Source organism: Thalassophryne amazonica, chromosome 19 (assembly GCF_902500255.1).
Source record: "Thalassophryne amazonica chromosome 19, fThaAma1.1, whole genome shotgun sequence".
In the NCBI taxonomy this organism is placed as follows: Eukaryota; Metazoa; Chordata; class Actinopteri; order Batrachoidiformes; family Batrachoididae; genus Thalassophryne; species Thalassophryne amazonica.
In genome coordinates this window covers 35,573,964-35,593,049 of record NC_047121.1, presented here as the reverse complement: position 1 = coordinate 35,593,049, position 19,086 = coordinate 35,573,964, and the positions used below count along the sequence as shown (strand labels likewise).

Sequence of the window (19,086 nt, the reverse complement as noted above, 5' to 3'; positions counted from 1 at the left end):
CGCATGCTGTATGTTTCTCTTTTTTTCCTTTCCCTCAGGAGCTTCAGCGTGACATAGAAACGCACAGTACAGGAGTGGCATCTGTGCTGAATTTATGTGAGGTGCTTCTACACGACTGTGACGCCTGTGCCACTGATGCAGAGTGTGACTCCATCCAGCAGGCAACTCGTAGCCTTGACCGCCGCTGGAGGAGCATCTGTGCCTTGTCAATGGAGAGGAGACTCAAGTAAGTGACCCTCAGCATATCAACTGAGGGACAATGGAGAGATGATTATGTTTATTGTCAGGAAATGCTTGTTTTTTAAGTAAATTTATACAATTTTTTTTGCTTTATGTTAGGATTGAGGAGACATGGCGTTTGTGGCAGAAATTCTTAGATGACATTGCACAATTTGAGGAGTGGCTGGCGACTTCAGAGAAAACTGCCGCTCTGCCCAACTCTTCTGGAGTGCTGTACACGGTAGCCAAAGAGGAACTTAAGAAATTTGAGGTACGAATATCATAATATCACAAGCATTAGTGGCCTTAGTGGCCACAATTAAGAACCTGTTAAGCCTGTTTGTCTTTATTTGATATGATGGTGACTGTTAAAAGATGCCAAAATGGCCCAAACGAGAAGGTTCACTGGCCCCCACCTCTTCGTGTCAGATAGTCACATAGTGTAAATATGTGTGTCTGGATGTGGTTCTGTAGGCCTTCCAAAGACAAGTCCACGAAAGCCTGACCCAGCTAGAGTTAATCAACAAGCAATACCGCCGACTGGCCAGAGAAAACCGCACTGACTCATCCTGTCGTCTGAGGGAGATGGCACAAAATGCCAATCAGCGATGGGATAACCTGCAGAAGAGGGTGGCATCCATCCTCCGCAGACTCAAGGTACAATATGATGTAAACAAAAAAAACATTACATTCATTACTTTTTTAATCTAAAATGTAAATTCTATGGAGCTCTCAAAGTATCATTGTAAAAATTTTGCATGTCCAGAGAATGCACTCGCTTTACTACATTGTGTGCTCATTTTGCTTGTGCGCACATTTCATTAAATTGTGCTCTCATTTTACTATACTTTGTGCACAATTTACTCTATTGTGATCTAGTTTTACTATATTGTGCTCTCGTTTTGGTATATGTGCACAATTTAATATATTGTGATCTTGTTTTACTATATTGTGCGCTCATTTTGCGATAGTAACTCGAGGGCTCAATTAAAGGAAAACATGCGCATGAATTATCACGGCCAGGAAAAAAAAAAGAAAACGTCCGCACGTTTTATTAATTCAAAAGCTCAATTGATAAAAAGTGGGCACGTTTTATTCGAGGCCTTAATTAAAGGAAAACATGCGCACAAATGATCACAGCCAGAAAAAATGTCTCTTTAAGCGACCTCTCCTGGGTTCCATAAAATTTTTAGATGCATTTAAAAAACAAATGAGTTTAATGTTGGACCTAACGCTGGTGTTTATGGATATCTTGTACCCAGTGTATGTGATTGCAGTACATGTACCATCACTATCTCTTCTTGAAATGATGCAGCACTTTATTAGTCAGAGAGAGGAGTTTGAGACAGCCAGAGATGGCATCTTGGTGTGGCTGACGGAGATGGACCTGCAGCTGACCAATATCGAACACTTCTCTGAGTGTGACATTCACGCCAAAATTAAACAACTCAGGGTAGGAACGAGCCTTTTTTTCCACCAGGTTCTTTTATGCTTGCATGGAGTCAGTATGGTTTGAGAAGTAATTTCAAAACATACATTGCTCTGTGTGTGTGTGTGTGTGTGTGTGTGTGTGTGTGTGTGTGTGTGTGTGTGTGTGTGTGTGTGTGTGTGTGTGTGTGTGTGTGTGTGTGTATTGAGTCATAGATGCATGCCATTTTTGACACAATTGTTATGCACAGCCACATAAAATAAACTTGTTTTGTATTGTATTAACATAAAATTTTCAACTCGGTCCAGTTTTCTTACTCATGCTGAAAACCTACAGTATCCTAATTTTAGAAGCCATTGAGCCCAGTCGCTTTATATACAGTTGTGCTCAAACGTTTACATACCCTGACGGAATTTTTGTTTTTTGGCCATTTTTCAGAGAATATGAATGATAACACAAAAACTTTTTTTCACTCGCAGTTAGTGGTTGGGTAAAGCCATTTATTGTCAAATAACCAGGTTTACTCTTTTGAAATAATAATGACAGCAGAAACTACCCAAATGACCCTGATCAAATGTTTACATACCCCTGTTCTTAATAATGTGTATTGCCTCCTTTAACATCAATGACAGATTGTAGTCTTTTGTGGTAGTTGTGGATGAGGCTCTCTGATGGTAAAGCTGCCCCTGAATATGTTTCAGACTTTATTTACATCAGTTACAAAGAAATACAAACAATATGGCACTCTATGGTAAATCTGCACAAATTATGCACAGTGCAAGCTTTGTATTTTGTATCACCAGTTATCCATCTTCATGATGAAGTGTTATAGAGGAGGATTTTCTTAAAAAGAAGACCTGAACGTTTAGCTACAAATTGCCAGAAGGTACATCTGAGATGCAAGCCTGGATTTGGTCTGTTTTGGTGAAAGAAAATCCTTCTCTGCGCTACTCCACTATGAAGCTAAGAGTAGTGATGCAAAATGCAAAGCTTGCACTGTGCACAATTTCTCCAGTCACAGCCACATAAGCCCATAACTTCTCCTGAGTTGTCTGGGTGTCTTGGTAGCTTTCCTCACTCTTCTACTTCTTGCACAGTCACTCAGTTTTTGAGAACTGTCTACTCCATGCAGATTTACCATAAAGTGCCATATTGTTTGTATTTCTTTTTAATTAATGTAAATAAAGTCCAAGGCATATTCAGTGTCAACTTTACCATCAGAGAGCCTCGTCCAAAACTACCATAAAAGACTCCAAGCTGTTGTTGATGTTAAAGGGGCAATACTAAGAATATTAAGAACAGGGGTATGTAAACTTTAGATCAGAGTCATTTGGGTAGTTCTCTTATTTTGATTTAAAAAGAGGAAACACAGTTGTTTGACAATAAATGGCTTCACCCAACCACTAACCATGAGTGAAAAAAAAGTTTTTGTGTTGTCATTCATATTCTCTTAAAAATGGCAAAAAAACAAAAATTCTGCCAGGATATGTAAACTTTTGAGCACAACTGTACCTGTAAGAAGACTCAAAAACAGAAGTGATGAAGGCGTGTTTAATTCTACTCCTTTGTTAGTCATTCCAGCAGGAGATCTCTTTGACTTCCACCAAGATCGAGCACATCTTCCAGCAGGGTGAGGCTCTGATAGAGAAGAGCGAGCCTCTGGATGCTACTGTCATCGAGGAGGAGCTGGAAGAACTTCAGCGCTACTGTCAGGAGGTGTTTGGACGAGTGGAACGCTACTACAAAAAGCTCATTCGTCTTCCTGTAAGAGAGATAAAGAGACTGGGAACTATTTTATCTATATTTATTGCTGTTTCTATTTATGCACATTCCATTGCTCCACACTGGCATTCATGGCTTTATTCCAAAAGCAACTTTTGTTGAATAAAGTGACTAGATTCACCAACAGAACTCGCCTGTACATACTGTGTCTATTGTTCCGTTGTCTTTCTCCAGCTTGCAGATGATGACACTGAAGTGTCATTCTCGGACCGTGAGCTGGAGTTGGATGAACCTGGTGATTTGTCCAGCCTTCCATGGAGTGAGCGTTTGGGAGATGGCTTCCTCTCGCCTCTGCCCTCTTCCAGCCGCTCAGCCTCCCTGGCAGCCCAGCTCCGGAATGAGCGCTCAGGCAGGGACACCCCAGCCAGCGTGGATTCTATTCCCCTGGAGTGGGACCATGACTACGACCTCAGCCGTGGTCTGGAGAGTGCCAGCAGGGCACTGAGGGAACAGCAGAGTGAGGAAGGAGACTTAATCCAGCACCCTTCCTCAGCTTTGTCAGGTCAGGTTCCACACACACAGTCTCTGTGATTTATGTTGATATCACTCTTATAAAAAGGCTCTTTTATAAAAGTAAATGCTGACAAAAAGAAAGTAAACTTTTTCCGCAGTGAACGCTCATCCAGTGAGTTCTCTCACCTGTGAATCCTCTTTGTTTTGTTTCAGGCATGTATGTGGAGGTGGGTTACCACAAAAATATAATGTATGAGGTGTGTCAGAAAAGAAACAAAAAAATTTATGTCAAATCCAAACTACAAGGTACAAGTTTACCCCGTCAAAATAATCCCTCTCGAGTCTAATGCTGCGTTTACACATAGGCAGAATGCATTACTAATGTCATATTTGCGTCATTCTTGGCATATTCCTGACATTTTTAATGTGACTTATCGCATCTGAATAGGTTTCTTAATAGTGCGTGTTGGTGCGTGACATTGGTGATTTTCGTGGAGCATGTTTTTGGCTGTCAAAAATCTTTCACAAATGTCACACACCACCCTCATTTCACCTCATGTCGTGGAGGTTGCAACTGAGCGTGTTGATCCGTCTTGATGTGTGGTGATCCTTAAGCGTGACAGTGTTCTTCTCTGACGTGTGCACAATTAAACCCTGCTGCACCGCATTCAGTTTCATTGCTGCAGTATGCTGAAGAAGGACAGTGACACCAAGTCAGCTAAAAGTTTCGTTCCAGTGCTCATCAGTGCACTCCTGCAGGTGCTCCACCTGCTGCTGCTGCTGCTGCGCCTGATGTTTGGGAAAACGTGCGAGACGAGTGCCGCGTAGAGCCACACATCTGGCTCTCTCCATTTCCTCCTCCTCTCTGCGCCACTCCATGGCACAGAGCCCAACTAAGCATGCAATCAGAAAGTTCTTCTGCTGTGGATTTTGAGGAGCAAACTGGAGCGATCTGAATTGTTCAGCAGCTGATGGATGAATATGGGTGTGTGTGTGTCGAGACAATTCGCCTCATTCACAACATGACAGAATGATGCGCTGTTACACGCAGCAGTGCGGAACATTAATTCTTGACCGTGCATAATGGTTCTTTATAATTCGCCAGCAACACGTGCCATTAATCGTAACACGTAGTAACACGTTGCAGCAGTTCCTGAGGACACCTGACACCTCTGCCTCAAATCATCACATTCGTGATCAGCGGCCAAGAATGTATACTTCGTGGCATTCTTGACTTGTCATCGTTATGTGTGCACTATCCATCCTTCTCTGCCATGCCACAATGCACTTCTAGAAGGATTTACCTCAGTTCTGTCATCACAGCCCTCTTGATGGTTTCTACATCCAAACGAGTCCCCTTGATGACCTCCTTAAGCTTGGGGAAAAAAAAAATCACACAGAGTTAGGGTGGGTGAGTAGGGAGGTTGCTTCAGCACGGCGATGTTCTTCTCTGCAAGGAGTCCCAAATGCTCAGGGTGTTGTGAACCGGCACATTGTCGTGGTGAAGCAGACGCGAGTTGTTCTGCCACAACTCTCACCTCTTCTCGCGCACTGAATGAAGCAAAGGCCATAGGATCCCTTTGTTGACATGCTGGTTTATCATCTGGCCCTGTGACAAGAACTCTATGTGAACAATGCCCCTCACATTGAGTTTGACTTTGGACTTCAACTGCCTTCCTTTCTTTGGCCTCTGCAACTCCAGAATTTTCCACTAAAGTTTCTGGCTCTTGGTCATACTCAAAGATCCATGACTCATCACCAGTGATGACTCTCACCATCAAGTCTGGTTTAGTTTCATGATGCTTCAGGATAACTTGACACAACTGCATGTGCGGCTTTTTGTGGTAATCGTTCAGCAGCTTCTGCGCCATCTTCAGGCAGATCTTCCACGTGCTGTTCTTCCTGAGGACACACAGGAAGTGTGGCCATTGCCTTCTTAACAAGAGCCCGGATGTTGGAGGTCCAGGTGGGGTCTGTGGAGATGCGAGTGTGCAGAAACCTGAAGGAGGTGATGGTTTCCACCTGTTACCCATTAATGAGGGTGGGGGGGTGTTGTCCTGTCTGTTCTTCCTGATGTCCAAGTCCATGATGAGTTCTTTTGTCTTATGAATGTTCAGGGTCAGGTTGTTCGCTGAGCACCAGAGCAACAGTTCCTCCACCTTGGCCCTGTACGCTGTCTCATCCCCACTGCAGATGAGTGCGACCACTGTGGTATCATCTGCATATTTTATAATGTGGTTGATTGGGTGGGTTGAGAGCAGTCGTAGGTGTACAAGGCATACAGTAGAGGGCACAGGGAGCTGCGATTACAGTTATATACTCCCTAAAAAACAAAAACATCAGTAAAATCTTATATCCTTCAAATGATACCTATGGCGGAAATTCCATGCACCCAGCGCATCAAGATAGCTAAAACAAAACAAGCAAACAAACAGTAAATTCCAGGTCTAATCATTCTTCAGAGTGTAATGTTGCTGAATATATGTGCTGTGTAATGTTCTTTTTCCAGATGTAGTGATCCCTGAGAGCCCTGAAGCCTATGTTAAACTTACAGAACAATCACTGATGTCCGCCAGTGGTAGGCAACAGCAGTCCCCAGCATGCCACAAGTGTATGGGACCAAAAATAACCGTCACGTGCTGAGTGATTAAACACTTACAGTGTATTCACCTGTTTGGACTTGGATGTGTGTTGATTTCCTCTCTTAAGGCCCCTTCACACATAACACGAATGAGGCCAAATTGCGCACGAAGGAAAATTTAAATGGCACTCGTGAAAAATCCGAGCTGCGCTTGAAGGCCTCGTACAGCAGTCGGCTCAACTGTTCGGCCACAGCACAGGCACTCCACATTCGCATTGCGCTCATGCTGGAAACCCAATCGAATGGCGGTCAACATGAGGTCATACTGCTATCTGACCGTGGCCGCAACATTTGTACGTCATGTTGTTCGCAGGTTGGACCATTCGGACCGCGGTTGAGGGGCTGCACAAAATGATCAACCACGTCGAACCCTGGCTGAATGTCGCGATCGAGCCAGCCTTCACACCAGCAGCTGAATAAGGGCAAATGACGCACAAATGGCCATTCAGCCCACACTTCGAGGTGCCACCCATGAACTTACAACAGCAGTTGCAGGGCACTTAGAAAATGCGGGCCCATTTGCGTGGCCAGCATGAATGTAGTGCCCAGGAGACCACTGTTGAGGTGCGTCAAAGTAGCAACAGCTGAAAGGGCGGTCAGTGTGTCGTGCCCCCCCCAATCCAACATTGTCGAGGTGTGGCCGAGGTGGCGAAAGCTCAAATGGCAGCCGGAGTGCAGTGCGAGCGCTGTCCGGCGCGCACACCTGGATGGGCTGCCATGTCAATGATGAAAGACATTTAATTTATACATTGTCATTTTCTCCCATGGGTTACACAATGTATATGAGATATTATGATCATCACAGCTGTAATACGAGACGTGCAGGTGCATGCAGCGTGCTGCCTGCTCACGGCCAGTCGATGTATGTGACAGGCTCGGCACGCTGCCACCAAACACAGCTGAGTGGGACATGAGAGATGTGAAACACCCATCATGACATATACAGCATGTCCCACTGGAGATGGAATTATCGGGCAGCAGTGTGCCCATGCCGCCACAACAGAGATAAAAATAAAAACTGAGCTGTGGAATGGCTTGTGGAATGACACAAAAGCGTTGTCCCATATGAATCCCATATAAAACCCATATGACGCAGAGTTTCACCGGCTGTTGCACCCCATGCCATGTGACACTTTGATTTATAAACATTTGTACAACATTTAATTGCTTCTTTTGCTGTGAGAGTGCAGTGTGGTATCACACCTCTCACCGTGGTTGCACTGTGTTTGTGTTTGTATGCACACGATTGTGAACAAAACAGTCGCTGCGGGATCTGCCCACATTCTCAGTGGTTGTACAGCATCTGTACACAGCTGTACAGCCATCTGTCCCTCCCGACTCTAGCTGGAATTTTTCGGGTTTCGCCCATTGTTTTGCCTGATTTGGCCTGATTTGCCCAACTTCGTTTTATGTGTGAAAGGGCATTTACATACATTTTGGGCACACATTTTAACCAATAGCAACACTTTCTAACAGTGGGTCAATTCCATTTTTTTATCTTTTCAATTTCCTATTTTTGCATCGGTCTCTAATTTGCCAGAAGTGAAATGGAATTCAACCCAAGCCTTTATATTAATTAGCTTTCTTACATTTGTTTGACTTGTACTGTGCTATGTAGCTAACCTAGTTGATATTTTTTAATGTTGTTTGTGTTCCAGAAAAGCATGTAATTTGTCGAAATGATGAAGTCTGGTCTCTCTGCGATGACAATAACCTGTTGAGACATTAATCAAATTCTTTGTAAAGGGATTGCAGATTTGTTGAAAGCACCACATTTCATAGGTTTGTGGAGAAGCATATGCTTTTCAAAGAAAAAAAAATCTGGAATGTTTAAAAGGAAAGTTGACAATGTTCACAGAGAAGTGGTGTGGACAACCAATCTACATTCCCAAGTCTTTCTTGCTGCAATCATTCATAATCCATATTGTAACAGCCCCACTCTGCTTGGTGGGGCTGTTACCTGTCCTTGAGCTGTGTGGCATATTTCAAATAATCAGTGAGATCACATTCAGTAAAGTTGACCACTAGATGTTCTGTCAGCAGGGGAGGTTCCGTCTACGGACTCAAATATTCACACTCTGGACTCCAGCCATTTCCACTTGTATCAGATGGCCAGTAGCCGCAGCCGCACTCCCACAAGCACAGAGTTGGATACCACGTACATGGGATATGTATGTCCGAAATGAACACTGCAGACCAGAAGACATCTTTCAGTCTGAACTACATATAAAGTGTTAATTTTGTTTGCTATACAGTTTAAATACGTATAAAGACTGAATAGATACAGGATATTTTAGTAATGATTTGTTTCTATTGCTGACCCACATCTGATCTTCCAAACATTTCCGCTAATATGATGATCCAGTTACTCAAATGTGAGATATGTGTCCACTCCAGTTCTCATATGCATTCTATATATAGGTTGTGTTATGCTCCAGTCACATGGCACGGTGCGATGTTCACTGTTCAGATCACAAAACAAAAGGAACAAAACAAAACCGACACTAAAGTTAGAAAAACTCAAGCTCAACACTTTAAACAAAATCAAAGCGAAATATTCATGATGACAAGTTTTGTTTGCCTTCACATTCTGAGTCCTTGTGGCGTGTCTATACCTTTGTGTACACTTTATCTGTAACAGTACTTGTCCTGACGAGTACCTTTGATGAGTCCATGGCATCAGCCATGGGGAACGATCCATGTCAGACAAAGGCTACTGCCCAAGACACGCACACACAGGCCAGCCACAAATAGTTGAAACATGGGTAAATAGTTAAAGTAGTTGATAAAACATTCTTAACCTTATTGTTTCTGTATGAAATTGTTGCTTTTTGTCCCAAAAAAAGAACAATTCAGTAACGATACAAGGATGTTTCGTTCAGCTCATTGAAGGTTTAATTATTGATTAATTCAGATATCGTTCAATACGTTGAACTTGGGAGGTTGAATGACGTTGGACGAAAGTCAAACGAAACGGTAGCGTTATGTAAACTAAGCAAACGATACGAAACTCAAGAAGGACAGCAAAATGAAATATGGATGAATTGAGGTTGTCGGCAAGTTCAAATTTTTCAACAGTTTAAAAATTCTGACGAAGCGCCAGCTGCAGGAACGAAGCTGAACGAAGGTTGAACGATGCCTCCGAAAGTCAACGAAAGTCCAGATTTCTTGTTTCTTATGGACTTCGTTGTCCTTCATTAGTGCCGTGTGACTGGGGTTTTAGAATAAATAACAACTCTAGCATAATATGATTCTGTTCTGAAGATGCGCCTGCTTGGTGAGTGCCGTGGCAGCATTGACACAGTAAAGAGGATGGGCTTTGAGCTGAAGGAGGATGAGGACACGGTTTCTGGATTGGCAGATCCCAGCAGCTCAGAGTCCCAAGCATCAGGTGATTCTGATCCACTAGATATTCAGCCTTCTCACATGTGCATGTGCTGTGAATTTTAAATACTTGCAAGGCTTATATACGCATGTATATTATGTTAGAGTGCCTTTGCTGTTCTTGACAGCTGTTCTATGTATTATGCACTTTAGGAGTGATTGAGCGTTGGGAACTCCTGCAGGCTCAGGACCTCAGCAAAGAGTTGCGTACAAAACAAAACCAACAGCAGTGGCAGCAGCTGAACTCTGACCTGAACAATATTTGGGCTTGGATAGGACAGACTGAAGAAGAGCTGGAGCAGCAGCAGAGGCTGGACCTCAGCACGGACATCCAGGCAATTGAACTGCGAATCAAAAAACTCAAGGTAATATGATTGAACTCTTCAAAAATAGATTTTTGCCATAACCAAAGTCTCAATCAGAGTGTCTGTGTTTGCGACTGCCCTGACTTAAGAGTCTTGACCTTGTAGAGACATTTTCTTATCTCAGTAGTGACATTCATGTCTCTAGATCCTTGGACTTTGACATTGAGTGATGCCTGGGAAGAGCTTGTGGAGTCTGGAGGACACTGGACAGAGTCATTTAATGATGCTGATAGCTTTGCAGGAGAATGATGGTCTAAGTCTAAAGGGTCCTGGTGCTTCCTGTCTTGCTGTATGGTGAGATTTGGGCACTAAGGGGATGACTAGATGTCTTTCCTAGGTCTCTTTTGAGGATGCTTGGGTACCACTGGAATGATTTTGTGTCAGACGGACAGTTACTTATGAAGACTAAGATGACGGGCAACATGCATTGTGAGGGGGTGTCAGCTATGACATTTTGCTGCATTTCTCTGAGCGTGATCTGATATGCTGGTGCCTCAGTGTTGACAAACCCAACAGCTGGACAAGGCCAAGGGGGCACCCACATTTCACCTGGGTGTAGCAGATCGATGGGGATGAACTGATTCCCTGCTTGGTTGGTTGGCATCCAGGACCCAAGATGGTTCCATAGTGTGGTGGATGTGTAGATGTGGCGCTGTTAAACATGACCTGACCTGACAGACTCTGCATATTCTAAGATGGTGTACCTAATTGCAGGATTGTTAAATCATTTAGCATAAATGTACAAATTAAGTGTTACTCATTTCTGATCTGTTCCATCTTACAATGACAAATAAATATAACAGTTTGATTCACGTATTTGTCTTAAGTCAGTTAAAAATGTTTTTATTTAATTTTGCATGTACTTTAATTTTTTCTGAATGAAGGTTTTCAGCAACTGTAAAATTAAAATGTCTACAGGAGCTGCAGAAAGCTTTGGACAAGCGAAAGGCCATTGTGCTGTCAGTCAACTTATGCAGTGCTGAGTTTGTTCAGTCAGATAGCGACGAGTCCCGAGAGCTACAGGCCAAACTGAAAGACATGAACAACCACTGGGACAAACTAAACAGCTCGTTGGATGAGTGGAGATCCTCATTGCAAGAAGCCCTCATGCAGTGTCAAGTAGGTGCCATCATATTGCATATAACTGTCTTTTCATGTGATGACGTATGTTTTATTATCCTCTGTCACCAAAGAGTAGAATGGGTTGGGCATTGGAACGTATACAATTTAGCAATTTTGTTTGCGTGTCCATCCTGGATTATATAGAACAAGCTACAAAATAAATAACTGAACTGGTTGAGATTTGTCTGGTTTATGGCTTGTGTACTAGGTTTGATTGAGTTTGAACTTTGTGTACATATTGTTGAAAGCTATGGCCCTTGAAGTATTGCATTCAAGGTTGTAATCAGGGGTGCACATAACTGGTGCTCATGGTGCTTTGTGCAGACTATAAATTAATGATGCGCAGCTGGAAACACGGAGGGAAATGCTTAATCCTACAATCTGTCGTCATCGCTTTCCTCATGAGAAGCACTTCCCTCCGTGTTTCTTGCTGCACATCATTTATTTTTTAGCACACACAAGCACCAGTTATGTGCACACCTGGTTATAATTAAACGGCTGCATTCTGCTTTTTTTCAGTGATTTCTAAATGGTAAGAAATCCCCCAGTGAGCAACATTAGCTCTAGTGCTTTCTTGTTTTGAAATTATGAACATTTATATAGTTTAATGTCTGCTACCTGATGCATGTGCGATGAACAGGACTTCCATGAGATGAGTCACGGTCTGCTGCTTTGGTTGGAAAATATTGACCGGAGGAGGAATGAGGTGGTCCCCATTGACCAGATGCAGGACAGCAACACTCTCCAAGATCATCATAAAATCCTCACGGTAGAAAATCCCATCACATTTAATTTTTTTTTCAAACAGGTGACAAAATAAAATAAAGAAATAAAATAAGTGAAATATACATTCAGGTCACAAAGTAAATAAAAACATTGTACAACAGCATATATAATTATTCCATGTTCCACGTTTGAAAGGGTGTAGGTCAGATGAAGTCAAAAACTTTAAGGAGTAAGTTTAAAGGGAACAACATCAAATTTGAATGTTAAAATACATAATTGCATCTTAATTGCAGAGAGAGTGTATTCATAAAGTTTTTTATGCCCTGATACTAGTTGATTACGGTGACCTTGTGGTCAATTTCAGGTTCACAGCGAGATAGTCAAGATATTGACATTGCCACCCTTTTAGCACAACAGTTTAAGAACCAGTTGACCAATTTCATTCATATCTAGCATAAGGGTGTACTTGGGAGATGCCCCGATATAGTTGATTATGGTGACCTTGTCAATTTCAAGGTCACAGCGAGATATACAAGATATTGTCATTGCCACCCCTTTTAGTGTGATATCTCAAGAACCAGTTTACCAATTTTATTCATATTTAGCATAAGCGTGTACCTGGGTGATCCCTGACACTTTGTAATACTGATGTGTGGGGACCATGCTGGATATGTCATCTCCTGATGACTCTTGTTTAAAAAAATAAAGCGTTTCTAAGTTCAAAGCTGCTTTTCCTTATATGTATGTTTTCTTTATGTTAATGGGAGAACCTCCACATGGTCAGCATTGTATCAGCATTCAATGCAGAAATACCTGAATACAACAGAAGCAATATATTATCATCAAAGGTGACATCAAAATGTGAAATATAATTCATGGCACTAGCAAACCCCATAACTAGTCCATGTCCACAATAAAATTGATGTCAACCAAAGTTCAGTTCTCTGTTTGTAGACTCTTGTCATACAGTCTTTATTAAATTAAGGAAAGTTCTCTTTGACTTTTTCCTCTTTCACTTTTGTCTACTTGCTCAAACACTGTATTCTTTTCATGAGTATTACAGTAATACTACACATATGTTGCCAATAGTTTAAAAGTTGGGTTATGCTAAATAACATTAAGGGCTTCTTTTTTTTAATACTCCCTGCCTGACAAACTGCAAACCTCAGGATAGTCAAAGTTGAGGCCAATGTGTACTTGGCTGCTTAGATGTACAAAATATTAAACAATGTGAACATAAGATTTTAATTGTATTGTGGAAATCTGTGCATTTTCTAATGCAATTTCTTTTAAATCTCCATCGCATTTTTTCTCTATTTAAAGAAATAGAGATACTGGGTTTTATTAGACTGCTGCCTAGTTTATTATTCAATTCTTCTCAAACAAAGTTTTGAAAAGTAATTTCTCGTGAATAAAGCAGTTGTCCACTGAGTACAGCACTCAAAGGCTTCAGGACAGGTCAAAGGTCAAGTCTGGAAGTATGGGCTGACATCACATATAGCTGCTCCACCACATAACCACTTCTCATCCTGGATTAAAACAGCCGAGGCAGACAACCAGTCCATCACCACTTCTCCAAAGTAACTATCTATCTGACTCAAGCATGTGCAGGCACAGGATTCATTCTTCTTGAGACCACTGTTGGCTTTGCTTCCTTGTGGGTGAAAAATCCTTAAATCTTATTTGATTTAGTCGATTAAATAACTAGTTAATTTGATCGGCACATGTATATTACCAGTTTTTCCATTCAAAGCTGTAAAATGCAGCATTGCATTCTTGTTAAGTTTTTAAATTATGACTCAAACAGTAGAATTTGTGAAAATGAATTCTGATCATAGGTCACAAATTATAGGAACCCAACTAAAGATGTTCTGTGGGAATATTTCTGCTGTGTTTTAATTTTTTTTTTTCTTTTTCATGTATAATTGTCACAGCAAATCCGCCAAGAGCTGTTAGATTCCCAGCTAAAAGTTGCTTCACTACAAGACATGTCCCTCCAGTTGTTGGTCAATTCTCAGGGCAGTGAGTGTCTGGAAGCTAAGGAGAAAGTTCATGTTATTGGGAATCGCCTCAAACTGCTGCTGAAGGAAGTGACCAGAGACCTCAGAGAACTGGCAAAGATTCTGGACATCAGCAGCAGTCAGCAGGTAGAGCCGTATGGGTTGCATGCCGTTTACCCCACACAGTGTTTTACTGGGATTTTTCACAATTTGTAAAATATATACTTTTTGTGACAAAAAAATTTAATACATGTTTAAATGTTATTGTTAGAATTTTTCATTATGATTTACTGCTACAAAAACTAAAGGATAATTGACTAATTCCGAAATAATTTATAGATTAATTTAAAATGGATTTAAAAAATCACTACTTGCAGAACTGTGTCGTTCTGTCTTCATACTGTATGAATCCTTGTTTTTCAGGATTTGTCTTCTTGGTCATCTGCTGATGAACTTGATACGTCTGGTTCCCTTAGTCCCGTATCAGGAAGAAGCACCCCAAGTCGCCGTCGATCGGTAATGTATTCTTCACCTGCCTGTACGTGTCACTGTATGAGAAACAAGATGTTCAGTAATCTTTCTAAAACAAACAGTACATTTTGTCCCGAATACCTTTTTGAAGGACAGTCAACATGTCATCCCAAAATCGCTCCTCATATCTTTCTACACTTTCACAACTTGCTTTACATTCCTTCCTTTTTAACTTCTCAACTTATTCCCATCATTTTTCTGTTTTTGCATGTTGAGTGTAAATACTGCCACAGTATTAGAGAATCCTTTCTTCCAAAACTGTATTTTTCCTCTGACTGACTTCTTCAGTTCTGACCCAGTTGTTATCTTGAATCTCTGCCTACCAATCTTCTTTCCTATTTTAAATGTGGTTTTTATCCCTGTAGTCTTATCCTTAAGAATACTGCTGAATATTAGAAAAAAAAAAATCACTAAAGCCCCCATCACACATAGCAAGAATGTGCAGGAACCAGGCCAAAACGGCAAATATTACCATCACCGGACGCAGTCGGGAGGGAAATAGGTGTGGTCAACAGTCTCAGAATGCATCCAGATTACCTCGTCCACACTTGCACGATGGCATCCAAAGCGCATGTAGACAACAGGTAGATGACACAGACTGCTGTCAGATGGCCATAAAAGGTGTTGAAGACTGCCCGATGTCCAAACATCTGGATGACAAACATGGGACTGAAGTGAGAGGCAGCGCTGTGTTCCTTACACGCACATGCGCGAGTGCATAGTGCATGTGTGTGTGGGGCACACGCGTGGGGCTGAAATTATCACTCAGCTGTGTGTGTGCGTGTGTCTGTGTGTGTGAGAGTGTTCATAAGGGCTGCATAAGCCACTAAGCGTGTGCGCGGGGTGCAGGTGCGTGCAGGATGCAGGTGCGTGCAGGGCGCACGTGCCACTGGACACCTTTGCTGAAAGTTTGCTGGCAGTGGGCCAAGCAATCACACCATGCATCAGACTTTTTCTTTTTTGCTCACCGCAGGAGCACAACACAACTCTGTACACTGTGATGTCGGTTGGATTATCACATGGGATTTAATTTTTGCAACCGGGGTGAGGCTTTTCACCACAGGCTGTGGTTTGGTTCCTGTGCGCTCTGCACTGTGAGATGATCGTGGTTCTGTGCTGGAGGTGAGTTTCATGTTTAATAACATTGTCATGGCCTGGGATACAGTTCCACGTTACACCTACTACAGAGTTTAGATGGTGATCAGATAATAATAATATGTACATTACAGCGGTGAGAGCCATTCAGCTCTGTGCCTAACGTGCGCTATGACGCATTACTGCGCATGAGACCACGGAGAGGCACAGCGGCACATGGTACTTTCGGTTTGATTGTGCGCTGTTCACATGTACTGTACAAGATGAATACATACGTTATTACATATCAACATTTCCTTTGCCCTCCCTGGCCAGGGTCCAGTGGAGGTGGACATCTCACAACATGCCGGCAGGCTTTGCTGTGACCGATCAATCTCAGAGCTCAATTAACTGCAATCAGATTGTTTCAGAAGCTGTTTTGATGTCATGACTCGTCAGAATATGTAGACTGCGATCAGCTTATGCAAAAACTGCATATAAACTGCTTTTAGTTGAGCGTTCCATCTCGATGGCACCAAGAGTGTTTTGAACATGTGCAACACACTCAGGACAGCTGAGTGAATGGGACCAAATATGTAGATGCTCACAGACTGCCGTCCGTAGGTCTTCAGACTGCACCTCAATATTTCTAGATTGTGACCGGATGTGTCACTCTGATGCAATTTGGCCTCAGTCGGCGTATGTGTGATGGGGGTATAAGTTTTCTTATGGAATATGGATGATGTAGAATGTATGGCACCAACAATAATGACAAGACAAAATTTAAATGCATTGCATATCAATATTAAGAAATTTGGTTTAGATTTAGATAAGTCCAAATCAGCACATTGCTGCTTTTATTTTATACCATGCTGCAAAGTTTGTAGTTTCACAAAGAAAGCTTCCAATTTAAGACATTAGCAAATAAACAAAACAGAAAAGCCCTTCATCAAGTCAACAACAGTTGCATCAAAAATGTCTTGCAAATAAAAAAAAAAAAATGCTTCAAACATCGAGAAGATAAATATGACCTACAGCACATGTAACATTGATTTGATGATGTTTGCTGCAAATGTACACAATGCACCCAAACACACAAACTGTTTGTAAAGCTTCACAACACCAGACAAATACTCACAACATAAAAAGTGGTTTCTGTCCGGACTTTAATTGACTTTGAATGATCACTGTATCATAAATAAAATGATAATTAATGAAAATATATCTATCATACTTTACAGACTGTAAGCTGCGCTGAAGTATGAGTCACAACAGTCTAAAAGTTCATTGTGATTAGAAAAACATATATAAGTCAAACTGGTCTATAAGCCACATTTATTTTTGAAATGTAGTGTCATTGTTTTATGCAACAAGAAGGAAAATGAATTTAATTTGTGGATTAATTGTTTACAATGCAAACACTGAATTAGCAAGCAGAAGCTAAGAGGATAATTAAAGTTATTGTCAGAGGCACAGAGAACTCAGGCACAGAGGAAACTGCTTCTGCTGCCACTGAACAGACAAAAATGTCAAGAAGAAGCTTACCATGTGCATGTTTATCTCACTAAATGTAAATAATTTTTAAATTGATTATACATTTTTAATACAGTATAATTAGCCTTACCTTAGCCTAGCAAGCCTTATCGTTGCCCTTGCAGCTGTCCCACAAAGTGCAAACAAGTGGGGTGCAAGTTGTATGAAGGTTAATCCCTCGCTTTATTCAAGACCATATGACGGTTGTTTTCTTCCTTTATTCAAGAGCATGGTCTTTCAGTTTGAGAGTGTGGTTTATTAATTTCACCCAGCACATTCATTCAGATCATCTTCCTCTTGTTTTGCAGTAGTTGGTATCCAGTTTTATATGTCCAGAACCTTTTAAAAACCATTGTCGTGGTCTTGATGATGAGTCTGTGAACCCCTGAGGGTTAATGGTGCATTCCTGCCACCTTCTGCTCTAGAGTGTGAATCAGACAGTATCTCATTGAGATCAGCATACAGAAGCAGTTTGTCACACTTGTAGACAGTGCTTTTTTGTGACCATATGATAATATAGTATTTCTTAATTTCTTCATATTTAAGTGACTTTGACATATAAGTTGCAAGATCAGTCAAAATATAGTAATAATAATAACAATACTCGTATAAGCTTTTTTTTAAATTTTCAAGACATTTATTGAAGCCTACCTGTTGTGGGATTCAAGTGTTTTTTGCATTTGTGTCTTCTGAATTTGTTAGTGTTGTCTTAATATGGAAGTGTTGTGGCAACCGTATATTCCTTCTTATCATTGGGTCCTTCACACATGGTTTGTTGCTGCTCTTCTTTCATTTTTGCGATTTCTTTTCATCAGTAGCTTTGTCTTTATTTGCCTGGACTGAAACATACTTTCTTTCTTTTACCCCCTCCCTGTTCATTGCAAACAGCAACGGGGCAAATGTAGTCTGTCACACCCTGGACCCTCTGTGAGCAGTCCACACCACAGGTATCTTTCTGTTGGTTTCTAGCACACCCAGAAGATAATGGAACTCATCAGACCATGGTGCGCTTGGAGGCCAATTTGTGTTTTGTAGTCCCTCGATGTTGACCACGACTTCTCTTTAAAGTATTTCGTACTTCAATTTTTGGTGCTCGTGCCACATTAGCAGCTTATGATGGTGAATTCTATTATCTTCTGCACGTCTAGACACTATGTGTAGGCCAAGGTGGTGAGGTGAGTGGTAGCCCACACATCCTTCATTAAAGAGGAATAACGCAAGGCCTCTTTCCGCCAGCGTCTGCTTAATATCGCTAACCAGAGGGCATTTCTTATATTTAACACAAAAAGATCTCTCTATATCTAACACTCCCTTGCTATTACTGAGCACACAGCCTTTTTTTTCCTCAAATTGCCAAGTCAGCAAATGTCTGCAATGAACAACGCAAAGGCTGCAGTTTCTCTCTCTCTCTCTCGCTTGTGTGTGACACATTTCTTCTTCTGCTGCTTCACCCACTCGCCACATCTGCTCCCTGTCAGTTTGTCATATGTCTGTCTTGCCTCAGGTCACCGTTTCTGAAGTGGTAATGGTCACTTTCTGCTAACACATTAGGACAAACAATCATCAGTCTTCTTATGTTACTCATGTCTATGCATTTGAGGAGCCAAGTTTCAATTGACTGATATATCTTTAGACAGCACAGCAGTTTTTAGTTGAAACAAGTAAAGGAGTTTTTACTGAGTGTGATCCTTCAGATGGTGACTAAAAACGAAACATAACAAAAGGCTAAGCAGCGCTGCTAGGGCACATTTATATGCCTAAAGGAATACAAACCAAAGAAAGGCAGATACTCTGTACCATATGTACTATAAAAAACAGCAGCAAAAC

The 19,086-nt window shown here is 41.6% G+C and overlaps 1 protein-coding gene across 1 annotated transcript in view; it reads left to right on the top strand.

The window, feature by feature from the left end:
• syne1b (spectrin repeat containing, nuclear envelope 1b) overlaps nucleotides 1–19,086 on the top strand; it is a 223,901-nt gene that overhangs the window by 200,576 nt on the left and 4,239 nt on the right. The window contains 15 exon segments of the mRNA XM_034160064.1: nucleotides 39–226; nucleotides 340–490; nucleotides 694–876; nucleotides 1,535–1,672; nucleotides 3,221–3,412; nucleotides 3,605–3,932; nucleotides 6,393–6,458; nucleotides 8,565–8,695; nucleotides 9,789–9,915; nucleotides 10,062–10,273; nucleotides 11,192–11,392; nucleotides 12,036–12,164; nucleotides 14,056–14,268; nucleotides 14,545–14,637; nucleotides 18,148–18,206. Of these exon segments, the coding sequence (XP_034015955.1) occupies nucleotides 39–226; nucleotides 340–490; nucleotides 694–876; nucleotides 1,535–1,672; nucleotides 3,221–3,412; nucleotides 3,605–3,932; nucleotides 6,393–6,458; nucleotides 8,565–8,695; nucleotides 9,789–9,915; nucleotides 10,062–10,273; nucleotides 11,192–11,392; nucleotides 12,036–12,164; nucleotides 14,056–14,268; nucleotides 14,545–14,637; nucleotides 18,148–18,206 (2,411 nt within the window).